Here is a 13274-nt window from a genome sequence, read left to right on the forward strand (position 1 = left end):
CAATTCTCGAATGTTCAGTGTCTATTTAGAATCTGTGTATTTTCGAGCATTGATCTATATTATTCGCAATAATATTGCCGATAAAATTGTTTAACCGGCATACATCGGAAAATCTAAAATTTTAATATTCCTTGCAATACTGATGCTGCTAATTGAAATTCTAGCAAAATACTAAACTATGGTGATCTAAATATAATCAAAAATATATAAAACAATAATAATCTAAATTTAAAAAATAAAATCTTAAAAGTAATTAATTATCTCATATTGTATACGATTTATTATCGGTCTAAAAATATGAGTAAAAAATAAATGTTCAGATCCCGATGCACTGCTATTAATATTACAATAAAATATTAAAATAATGTCGTTATGGGAAAAGCCAATGCTTATTACTGGATTTTACTAAATGATAAATATTTATGATTTGTCATAAACAAATAAGTCGTCATACTTTTATAGGGTGTTACAGGGTGACCCATTGTTGAGGCCCACCTTGGGGGATTTTGTTTTATTCATTTTAATACGACTAGATTATAAAATCACTGGCAGTTAAGAATAACATAATATATTTATTTTAGTTTGCTGTATCAGTTAGAAAACATATACTAAGGCACTGTTAAATATGTAATGGCATTTAGTATAATATTGTACCTACAAACAACATAAAACTTAAAAAAAATACAGAATTAATTTAAAAAAACTTAAAAAAACAAAAATAGACAAAGCAAATACAAGGTAACACGCTGAGAGAAAAAGAAGAAACAAAAAGTAAAATCCCGACAAAACTTAAAAAAAAACACAAAAATGAAGACAAAATCATTGGTTTTGAATTTTAAATATTGGTTTTATTAAACCATTCTTGGGTAGTACGAATCCATATAAGCCTATTTGTAAAGAAATTTAAATATACTAGCGTGTACCAGCGACTTCGTTCGCGTCGAATTAATCATTTGTAATGGTGATGATATGATAAAGCAAAGCAAGAATTTCCATTAACATAAAAACTGGATAAAATTTTCTCACATTTATGTCAGCAGGAGAAAAAACAATATGGCGATTTTATTATATCTATAACTTGGTAATATTTGAAGGGTAGTTTCATCTCGTTGGAATTGGACCTTCGAAAAATCCGTTTGCCAAAAATAAGCTTTTACGTCAAGCAGTTTAAGCAGAAAATCGTGGTTAAGAAACTACCCAACTTTTTGGAACAACCTGTATGATTTTTTAAAAAATTTCAAAATATGTAAAAAAAACAAATAAATTATGCTTGTCCAAGCGTTATCCCGAAAGACCAACCGTTTTTTAAATAATAAATATTGTAATATTTGAGAGGCGTTTTCACCCTCTTGGAATTTGAGATTCGAGAAACCCCTCCTTATCGAACTACTACATCCCAGAGTCAATCCGTTTGCCAAAAATCAGCTTTAAGTCAAGCAGTTTAAGCAGAATCGTGATTACTCAATGGTCATATTTTATAAAACACCCTGTATAAATTTATAAAAAATCTTAAAATATGTAAAACAACAAAATAAAATATACGTGTTTAAGAGTTTTTCCGAAAAACTCACCGGTTTTTAAATAAAAAACATTTTAATATTTGAGGGATAGTTTCACCCCCTTAGAATTCGAGTTTCGAAAAATCCCTTCTTATCTACTTATTACAATTAACACTCTACACCCTAAAGTCAATCTGTTTTCCAAAAATCAGCTTTTTACGTCAAGCGCTTTAAGCAAGATCGTGATTAATCAATGACCAGATTTTTCGAAAGACCTTGTATACATTTTTAAAAAATCTTAAAATATGTAAAAAAACAAAATAAAATATACGTTTTTAAGAGTTTTTCCGAAAAACTCACCGGTTTTAAATAAAAAATATTTTAATATTTGAGGGATAGTTTCACCCCCTTAGAATTCGAGTTTCGAAAAATCCCTTCTTATCGAACCTCTACACCCTAAAGTCAATCTGTTTTCCAAAAATTAGCTTTTTACGTCAAGCGCTTTAAGCAGGATCGTAATTAATCAATGACCAGATTTTTCGAAACACCCTGTATACATTTTTAAAAAATCTTGAAATATGTAAAAAACAAAATAAAATATGCGTGTTTAAGCGTTTTTTTCGGAAACTTGACCGTTTTTTAAATAAAAAACCTCTTAGAACTGGAATTTCGAAAAATCCCTTCATATCGACCCTCTACACCCTAGAATCAACCTGTATGCCAAAATTGAGCTTCTTACGTTGAGTGGTTTGAGCAGGATCGTGATTAATCAGTATGTCACTTAAGGATTTTATATATTAGTATAGATAAGTAACAAATCTAATAAAATATCCTTATTTATAGCAACAGCACGTGCTATTAATATACAATATTATACAGCGTCATCCAATTCTAGTTAGTTCACATAATATCATCCTAGAACGTAAAAACAGTAGGTACCACTCTTCGATTGCCTGCCATGAATATTAACGAGATATATTTCTAATTTGGAATAACTATGGGAAAACCCTAGACAGCGGATACATCTACATAGGTACATATAAATAAATAACATCTATCTGTTCAAAAATATTTTTTAATGGCTTTAGAAATAATCTGTTTTGAACAACATAACGAACTTTTTAATTGATTTATTTTATTTATGTAAAAAAATATTAACAGGTAACAATTTGCCATTTTAGTTTATTGCCTAATAAACTGATGTTGATTTTACTTTAAAATTTATAGCCACATTATTCTAAACGCCTCGCGCCTGTTTAAAATAATACCGAGATATTTTATGTATGTATAAAAATATTTTTATGGAATTAATAATTAAACTTAATTAATAATCCAAATATTATTTTTTCTCAGTGCAATAAATAAACGTTGTGGATATATTATCAATCTATTTCTATTTTTTTCGTTATACCGGGTGTTTCTCGAAAATGGCTCACCCAGGGTTGCCACCTTTTGTATTTAAAATTAAATTTTAAATCGGGACAGCAGTGGTGCAAGCTTTTTTCTTAAAAAAAATGTAAAATTTTATGTGCCCATCGAATTTTGAAACGAAACTTTTTTTTGAACTTAAAAAATACTATTCGATATTTATAAAAAAAATATGTAAAAATAAAAAATGAAAAATGAAAAGTTGAAAACAGAATTAGTAAACAATCAATTAAATCTAAAACAACTAGACCAAAACCTAAACAAAATCAAAAGTTTCAGCTGTATAATCCGTATAATTGGCTTTTAGTTTATTTAATTATTTTTAAATTAAACATTTTTTTGGCAAAATAAAACACTAATTCCTCACAATACACCAAAACACTTTAAAATATAACATACTTAATATACAAAAGCATAAAAAGGCCTTAACTCCTACAAGTGCGCTAATTTGCATTAAACACTTTACTTTTAACACTGGTGGACGAGCATTTCGTTCACCAGCATCATCAGCAAATGATGAAAACTGACGGTTAGCTTCAAATTTATGGTTAGCAAAACGAGCATCTAGTGTTAAAAGCAAAGTGTTTGAGGCACTAAGGTGAATTAGTGTTTTATTTTGCTGTTGTAACACCAAAGGTTCCAACCCCCAAATGTATTGAATATTTTTTATTTCTTCTGTTGCTTTAGTAATAAGAGCGTTGTCATTTTTAATAAAATCCAAAAATTCATATATGCGATATATTAAAATTAAATGAGATTTGAAATTCCGTTCTAATGAGCTTAACCGAATATCTTATTTCTAGCGTCTGTCTACTTCAACATCATACGTGAAAATATATAAATAACTATATACAGAGAAGACCAGGCTACTAGCTGTGCTACTAGTAACATAGCAAGTTGCCGGACGAATTTACGTTTACCCGATTTGCGTTCGTACTCGAGATTCACTGCCGGCTAGTCGGCTGGTCAGGCAGTACGCAGTTGCAGTTGTGCTTGGACGGGTCGGTCGTGACAGACTAGGAATACGACGCGAGGAGTGCCGAGTATTAATTATTTTCATTTTAAGTGTTTACCTTCACTTAAGGTAACATTTAAAATAAAAATACTTAAATATTTATTACTTGAGTGTGTTTACAAGCCAAACCTAATAATAAATAAATTCTCTAAACCCCAAAAAAACTAAAATATTACTCTAAATAAAAAAAAGTTATAACAAGTGTTCAAAAAGGCCACCTTCTTGTGCTAGACAGAAGCCTAGGCGGTCGTAAAATCCCCGTCCGACATTGGCTAACATATTATGGCTAATAGTTTGGAAAGCCTCTCGTATTTTTACTGGGAGAAAGATCTGGTGATCTAGCGGGCCACAAAATAGTTCCATATCCACTAATTAAACGGTTGGGAAAAGTATTGTTTTAATAAAAAAAATATTCTTGAACAATACGGGCATTGTGGGCAGGGCAACCATCTTGTTGAAACCAGACATTATGGAATCTTTCTCCCAATAACTCACAAATTCTAGGGACAATCTGCTGCTGTAACAAGTCCAAATACTTAGCAACAGTTAAATTACCCTTTATAAAAAATGGACCAATCATATGCTTCCCTACAAAACCAACCCAAACATTTAGCTTTTGAGGATATTGAGTGTGTAGGTACCTCAAAAAAATCTGTGCAAATTTTCCCGAGACGAATATCATACTTGGGTAGGGTTATGACGACTCAATACAGAAAAACTTGATTCGTCCGATGAAAACTATACGCCGAATAAAGTTTTCATCTAAATTGGCCTTTTCCATTACAGATTCACAAAACGCCATACGCCGAAATTGGTCTTCATATGGAAAATTTCTTGAGTTTTGCGCGCTGTATACGATCGGTTATCCATTCTTTTTAAGGACTCTTTTAACCGTGCTAGGTGAAGAATCTGTTACCTCAGCAATTTGATTACTTGAAAACGTGGGATTTTGATCCGCGGTAGCATAAATGAACACACTTTAACTCCTGTTCTTCATTAATCAACACATCAGGATTTTTGTGGGGACACGGACACGCACCAATGTATTTCAAAATTATTAATAACTCTTGATATAGTAGGTAAAGATGAAATTGGCCTGTTTACAAAAGTTTGCGGAAAAATTATTTGTATATTCCGATAAGACCTATCTTGGAAATACTATTTTACAATTTGAATTTTCTAACGAACTTTGTAAACATCCATTATTGTACTTAAAAAATAAATTTTACACGAGAACTGTCGCGAGAATCTATCTATTCGTTTTGGCTATTAAAACACGAATAAATACAAATTCTTAAACATTCTTATCACATATCTACCTATTTTTATTTTATCGCATTTTTTCGTCTGCTTTTTATCCGGCGGACGAGTTTACGCTAATTCGTCCGGTTCTGCCTATGTTACTACTACGATGGTCCGGTCTGTATTCCATAAACAATGAAGGCATATAATTTATAGTTTTAAAAATACTTTATTTTTTTATCTATAATTTTTATATACTTTTTGGCAAATTTCCTTTACGCAAATCTTTATTATCGAACATTCATTAAACAGAGTATCAATATCTACTTCTTTTAATTCTAAAATATCTAAGATTTTAATTAATTCGTGGAAAAGAACTGTTTTTAAATTCAAGAAATTTAATAAACATGTATTTTTAATAATAAATTTTACAGATTTATTGTTTAATAAAAATGTGGCTATTAAACAAATAAAAATCGGGACATTAGAGCTTTACGTGGGAAGAGGGACTTTTGAATTAAAATCGGGACTGTCCCGACAAAATCGGGATGGGTGGCAACCCTGGGCTCACCCCTATAACTTTTTTAATTTTATTTTTTTCAGATAAAAAACAAAATTTGATATGTCAGTATATGACATAAATTGGGATTTATTGACGTATTCAATTGTTTTCGATAACTTTCTGTTTCACCGGAAATGACTACAATTTAACTAAGTCAACTAATTTTTAAAAGGCACCCTCGGTATTTTTTTACTTTTTTCGATAGAAAATGTCACTCTGAATAAAATGACATATCATATATGTCAACTTTTGACATTCTTAAAAAAATCGTATCAATTTTCAATGAAAAATGAGATGCATAAAGTGAAAAAAAATCACAACCGCAGGCGTCTTGCATGCTAGGTCTTGGTTTAGAACTGGTCGGTCTTGGTCTTGTAGATTTAACACTAGTTTTGATCTTGCTTTTGTGCAAGATCAAGACCAGTCTCACTCATCTTTAACGGTCTTTAAAAAATAAACATTGAATTGAAAAATTTAACTTTTATTTTTAATAAATAAAAAAGGGATTCGTAGAAACTATTAGATTTGCTTTTATTTAATGGGTTCTTTAAAAAGTTTCATGCAAATTTATCTCTATAAATATAATGATTAAGTTGTATTTATCTTTTTTAAAATTTATAGGTATTCGATTTTCGGATTTCCTATGTCCAGGCAGGTATAAATGCAATACACGGTAGGTACCCAATACATTAGATTAAAAGACGAAAGAAAAGAGATAAACACATGAAAAATATATGCAAACAAAAAATAAAACAGGTAAAATGAGGAGATTGGGGCTATAATTATCAAATCTCTATATGGCAAAAGATCAACTGAGAACCTTATACAGATCAGAAGTAATGTACAGGATGTAAAAACTAAACTGTAAAATGTATTAGAACATTAAAAGCAGTGGTGATATATCCATATAGTATAGATATTGCTTTTGGCAATAATTTCATTTGTATAAGCAGATATATCGAACTCATTATTATAAGTCGTATTTTTCAGTTTCTGTAGCCCCAATTATCGATATAAATCTTCTTTTCTTATAAGTACGCCTTTTAAGTAAATTGCCATTATTATTATTCATTATGACACTCCCCCCATAATGGAAGAAATGTTAAAAATTATTTATATCATAATTATTCAAACTCAGGGATAGGAAGAGGTGGACTAATTGCATGGGCCTCCTCGATCACCAGACCTATCCATTTTAGATTTTATGCGGTAGGTAGGTATATTTCTTAGGTAAAATAACTTAAAGTGTATGTAGTGATATTATTTTTTTAAGTTTTAGTATGAATAATGTAAACTGTAATGGGTAATTGTGTCTTTTTATATGTTATAAATTATAATAATTAAATAAATAACAGAATAAGATTACCATGCCAACTAAGTGAAATTAGTCAAGAAAGATAAGAATTGGCTATATATAACTCATTAATTTTTCGAAAAAATCATATTATAGCTTATATCGCTCTAATGTCATGGCCAACTATGGTTTCCATTTAAAAAAAACATAAGTTTGTGTCATATGTCAAAAATGACACGCTTTAGAAAAAAAACGGAAAACGCAGTCTCATTAAGGATGTGAATATCTACAAATTTTATCTGAAAACTTTTTGTCTAAAATAGGTTATAATGAAATTAGGGACCATTCTTAAGATAGCCGAAATGTGTTTTTTTTTCGAAATATTTAGTAAGCCATGAACTTTTTCAAAAATATAAAAGGCGCGTATTTGTGACCCTACAAAACTGCAATTCTTTCCCCATTTAACCGACTCTCGATCTCCATTAGTTTCCGAGATAACCATAGAGAACATCGTAGAAAACTCACCCTGTATACGAACATACCAAATTTCGTTTTTTTTATCTAAGAAGTTAAAGAAGAAGTTACAGGGGAAAAACACGTTTTAAAAAACACTCGGTATATGTATATTAAAATATTATGCGTAGTTTATTTTTCAGAATTGTTTGAATTCAGTGATAAGCAGTGATAACTCACCTCGCTGTCTCGGCTCAATCTTCGAAACAGTTCGTCCGATTCGAATTTGCCCTTCTGATCGGGCACCACCCGAGGCATTTTAAAGATGAACCTGGGTCGCGGCTGCTCGTACACCGGTATACCTTCGAACGACGAAGGTACCATCGAAAAAAGTGATTCATGCTGCAACATCGACATTGTGCGCTATTTGTTTTTTAAATTCTCCAAACGCGTATTAAACAACCGTTCGCTGGTCTTAGCAACACACACTATATCACCCAACAGCTCCCGAACGAGGACTGATGACAGAAAAAGGACTACGTTTCCAAACGGGATCACCCAGAGGGCGGAGCGTATGGTAAGCGTTTCAACCAATGACAGAGCTATTTCTATCCCTCCAATCGAAAGGGGCTTGCCTCACGTAACTGCAACCGAATGGAGAGAGGTTAAAAGCAGATGCTTGGGCGACTTCAAAGGAGATTTTTTCCAAATTCTTTTTTACGATTTTATGAGATACGGAGAGAGCGCGCGGCGGCATCAGATAATTATACGATGGATTAGGGACATAAGATTCTAGATAAACACATAAAAAGAGACGTGAACAATGAAGAAGAAAATAGATACTTCAAAAGGTCGGGTGGTGGGATGGCTTATAAATAACAATAAATCTTTGAGTCTACAAGGGTCCAATTTTATTAGGTGGAATTTAGGACACAATTTAAATGTGGGGTAAAGGGAGGAGAGATGGAGCACCATTTATAAAAGTAAGTATATATAATTTCTTTATTAATCAACGTACAATCTGCCAAATTGGTAAGGGCAGTGACCCAATTAACGCCATATTAAAGTTTGAACGGCCGTAGTCTCTTAACCGTCGTAGTATAATTTTCCATACAAAACGTCGTAGTATAATTTTCCATACAAAATGACAGCGATCTTCATTTTATAGTATGTATTTGGAAAGAGAAAAAGTTGAGAAAAAAAGCGTTATCTAATAGGCCAGTTCCAGAGGGAACAAAAGAAATGCAAATCAGGTACTGCATGGTTTACATGAAGTGGATAATTCAAAATGGTTTGCTTTTAAGTTATTAATGTTTTTAAAAGACAGAGACACACCACGAGAAACAGCCGAGGCAAGTATTGAAAAGATAAGCTAATTGAGTTCAACTGTATCTAGATCTTGCTGGTAGGCTATGGTGGACTCAAAACCGCCTTTTTTCTCGACTTTCTTTCTCTTTGTTCAAAAATAATTACGCACGCCACTGCTGCGAGCTGAACCTCTTTCTCGCCAAAACGATTCATGATTACGAAAACTACAATGTGGACGGCTCCCGGTATTTTAACATGTGATATGTAGCTTGTTAAATAGCAATGTTATATAACATGTTACTAGATGTGGAACCTCCTTAATACTTATATATTTCAAAAATTCAATAATACGAGTTAGTTAACTAACATTCACATTCAAAACACATAAATGAAAAGTTATCCCCTTTAGATAGTCCTACACATTCCTCGTGAATGCAACAATTGCATACAACACAAAGACGCATATGTCGAGGACATGGTCTTCGGGATATATAAAGCCAAATCAACTTTCTTGAATATTAATAAATTTGAAAAATTACACGTAAGATGTATCGTTTAACATTTTTAATTACTATTGTACGTTTTTATCCTAGTTGCATTTTTCGTCATTCTACAATAAATTACGTCCATGGTATTCCTTTAAACGCGCTTTGTTTCTCATATGCGACAAACTCAACGATGTACAAGGTGTCCTACTAAGAATAGCTCTTGGCTGTATCTCGGAAAGTATTAGCCGTAGGGCCTACGGAAAAAAATATTTATCACTAAAGGGGCTATGAGAAATTGCTGGAAATTATTTTCAAGTTTGTTAAACGGCCGCTAGAGGGTGCAACTGCTATAGAAAATAAGAAAATATAATTTTTACAGAATTTTGTCTAGATAATGGGTACTATAAATAATAGCTTCATAATCTTCAGTAAATTTTGGATTTTTTTTGTTAGATCTGTCTGTATTTAAATGTTTATAACTCCGAAGTAAATGATCAGAATCAAACAAACGAGGGCTCGTTTAAAAGAGCGTTTCTTACTCTATATTATACCATTTTCTATATTGTCGCGACCTAGCTGGGGGTTGTTTGCTAGGGTCGCTATACGAGGTTCTCTCTCTCAATCAAAACAACCATTGAACAAAATGTGCATTTATTTAATATAAAGTTCACAGTATAATACAATTTTGGGGAATGCCAAGACTTAATGGTTTAGTTAACTAAGTACTTACAGGAACATCTTCAGTCTGCGCTGTCTTCTACTAACGGACTGATAACGCGAATTACTGACTGTATAATACGACTCACATCGATGGACTAACTAACTACCCCTGTCCTCAGCACACCATTTTATATTTTTCCGCTCGTCCCAATTATCGGCGGGTACGTGCTCAAAAATCTCCTTTGTATATTTCCAGCACCGATATTTAGTACGAGCTAGCCCTGAAACATCACGCTTACATCGACCTGATTTTAATTGTTTAATTGACAATGCTTATTATAAGAACATATTCAGGTCGACGTATACGCGAACGATTCCCTTGAATCTACATCAAATTGGTTTACTAAAATTATATTTTACATGATTTTTCCCAATTTGATGTAAACCCAAGTTGGCCTATATTTAAGTCTTGACATAAGTCGCGACCCAAGTTGACCTATATTTAAGTCTTGACAATATACCATTACCTTTCTTACAATTTAACAAACAACGCGCGTTTTTTCAAAAAAAAAAAATAAATACGATAATATATGTAATTTTAGCTGATAGTAAAGAGTAGTAAAAGCTTAAAAAGTGAGCGAAAATTGCATCTTGATATCTTCTTTCAAACCGAAGACTTCACTGAGGCATCGTTTCTTGTTCACTCTTATTATAGGTAATATCTTAATTATTAGATATCAATGCATCTGGTATTATGGAATCCTGGTATATCGTCAATTTTAAAATAAACAAACTGTTTCTATCTTATTTTTTTTGTTAGAATGGGCATAATCAAAAGGGCTACTGATACCGTGTTGTAAAAATAAGGTAATGAAGGGCTTATTTTTTGGTATTTATTATAATTTTGCTAATAGCTTCGGTTTAAAAGAAGATACCAAGATGCAGTTTTCGCTCACTTTTTAAGCTTTTACTACTCTTTACTATCAGCTAAAATTACATATACTATCGTATTTAATTTTTTTGAAAAAACGCGCGTTGTTTGTTAAATTGTAAGAAAGCGCCCCCTAGCGTCTACGTTCGAAACTTTATTATTATTATTTTTATGATATAATATAGAACAAGAAACGCTCTTTTAAACGAGCCCTTGTTTGTTGGATTCTGATAATCCAGTCCGTAGTTATATTAACATTAAAATAAAGATAGATCTAACCTTCCCCCACCACTTTATTTTAGCAGATAGAGAAAAATGGTTTTAACAAAAAAAAATTTACTGAAGATTATGAAGCTATTATTTATAGTACCCATTATCTAGGCAAAATTCTGTAAAAATTCTATTTTCTTATTTTCCATAGCAGTTGCGCCCTCTAGCGGCCGTTTCACAAACTTGAAAATAATTTCCAGCAATTTCTCATAGTCCCTTTAATTATAAATATTTTTTTCCGTAGGCCCTACGCCTAATACTTTCCGAGATACAGCCGAGAGCTATTCTTAGTGGGACACCCTGTATATCCATCTCATTTGTTCTTTAAAAAGTTTGGTTTAATGTTGATGAAGTTGTTTGGGGATATATAGGGGGGGGAGATAACTACAACCTAACCCCCCCCCTCTACCCCCCCCCTTATGTTCATTGAATTGGCGGAGTTGGGAGATTGGCGTCCTAATTGGGAAATGACAAAGTGCTTCAAAGTTGCTTTAGCTTATTTGGAAGAATATTTATTTCAAAATAAATCTTTAATGGTTTTAGCTATTTTACATGTATGGTTTATTCATTCTATAATTTACCCGGTATTTTAATAAATCTGCAGCGATATAAGCTATTTTATTTTAAGTCTATGATATAAGCAGTTTATTTATTTCAAATTTTATGGGTTCGAGGAATTGCGGCAAATCGCTTTGCAGTCGCGTCGCCTAAACGAAAACAAAAAGAAAAGATAATCAAACTAATTAGAAGGCATTTCTGTAGATTTGTATTTCGTGGCTAAATAAGTTCACAAATCATAAATTCCAAGCGCGTGGTTGTCGCCCTCGCCCTGTCATAACATCATCCATCTATCGTACCGTTTTCATATATTTGTTGTCATCTGGGCAACCTAACAATTCAAATAAAATAATATTTTGCCAGAATTTGTTTCATTCATTTATTATGGATCAAAAGAAAAATAGTGGCAGATTTAAAGTTAAGTGTTTAAAGTGTGGGTCTGAATTTAACAAAGATTATAAGGCTATATACACACGAAAAAAATATACACGATGGAAAATTTGTCCAAATCAAAGTTGTTGATGCATCAGATAATCTTTTCGTTTTAGCTGCAAAGAGTGGAAAGCGACTAAAAATTGAACCGATGCCTTCAGGATTGACAGCGTCCTCAACAAGTATGTTTTAAATGAAATGTTTGAATTAAAATTTTAATATGTTATTTCTTATATCTTATATATAAATATTATTTTTATTATCTATTATAGTATAACAGTATGTTCACAGATTGTCTTTACAAAGGAAAAACAGAGGAAAAACATTTTTATTATTGACATATAATTCTTCATAAAAAAAATTACTTGTTCTAAAATGGTTAATCCCGTTTATACTTTTCAAAATTTTTATACCGTAAGATATGGTTGAATTTTTCCAAAGTCCTAAAAATCAAAAGGTGTTTCGATATAATTTCAATTTCATTCTTTGATAAATGGTTATTATTAATTTTGATTTTAACGTCACATTTTTTGCTATTGTTCACAATCATTTTCAATCACACTTTTCTGATAAATATTATCACCCTTTCCGTAGCATTGATCGAATTAAATTTTGTGCTTCTTTGACATTTTTTTTAAAAAGGCAAAAAATACATGTGGCGTTAATTAAAAAAACTATGAATAACAATCCATCAAATTATGAAAATAAAATAATTATATTACCATAGCTTTTTGATTTTTAGAACTCATAGTTAGGACTTCAAAATTTCAACTAAGTTTTTAATTGTCTCTAAAACGGTATGGAAATTTGGAATAGTATAAACGGAACAAGCAAATTTTTTATGAAGAATGCGTTTTTCGCAAAATGTCAATTATAAAAAAAATTAAGTTTAGTTAAGCCTCGGTTTTCTACAAAGCAGTACCGCAAAAGAGTGGTCGTAATTTAAAAAAAGCGTGTATTTATACTTGCAAATCCATGTCTGGTTCTTTCGAGCGTTCGGCTCGAAAAATTCTGCACCGTGCGATGATTCTAGCGTTTTATATTTGACTAGCGTGTACCCGCGACTTCGTTCGCGTCGAATTAATCATTTGTAATGATGATGATAAATCTCCATTAACATACATACTGGATAAA

General features: G+C 31.6%; 1 protein-coding gene across 1 annotated transcript in view; it reads right to left on the reverse strand.

Moving 5' to 3' along the window:
- The window catches only part of LOC115883292 (protein big brother), a 104443-nt gene extending 96436 nt beyond the window's left edge, over positions 1 to 8007 (reverse strand). The window contains exon 1 of the mRNA XM_030901625.1: positions 7734 to 8007. Coding sequence (XP_030757485.1) covers positions 7734 to 7910 — 177 coding nt within the window. The 5' untranslated portion in view covers positions 7911 to 8007. The remainder of the gene's footprint in view (positions 1 to 7733) is intronic.
- Positions 8008 to 13274: the final 5267 nt, after the last annotated feature.

The sequence above is a fragment of the Sitophilus oryzae genome, unplaced genomic scaffold, assembly GCF_002938485.1.
Source record: "Sitophilus oryzae breed Bouriz unplaced genomic scaffold, Soryzae_2.0 scaffold_1869_pilon_pilon, whole genome shotgun sequence".
In the NCBI taxonomy this organism is placed as follows: Eukaryota; Metazoa; Arthropoda; class Insecta; order Coleoptera; family Curculionidae; genus Sitophilus; species Sitophilus oryzae.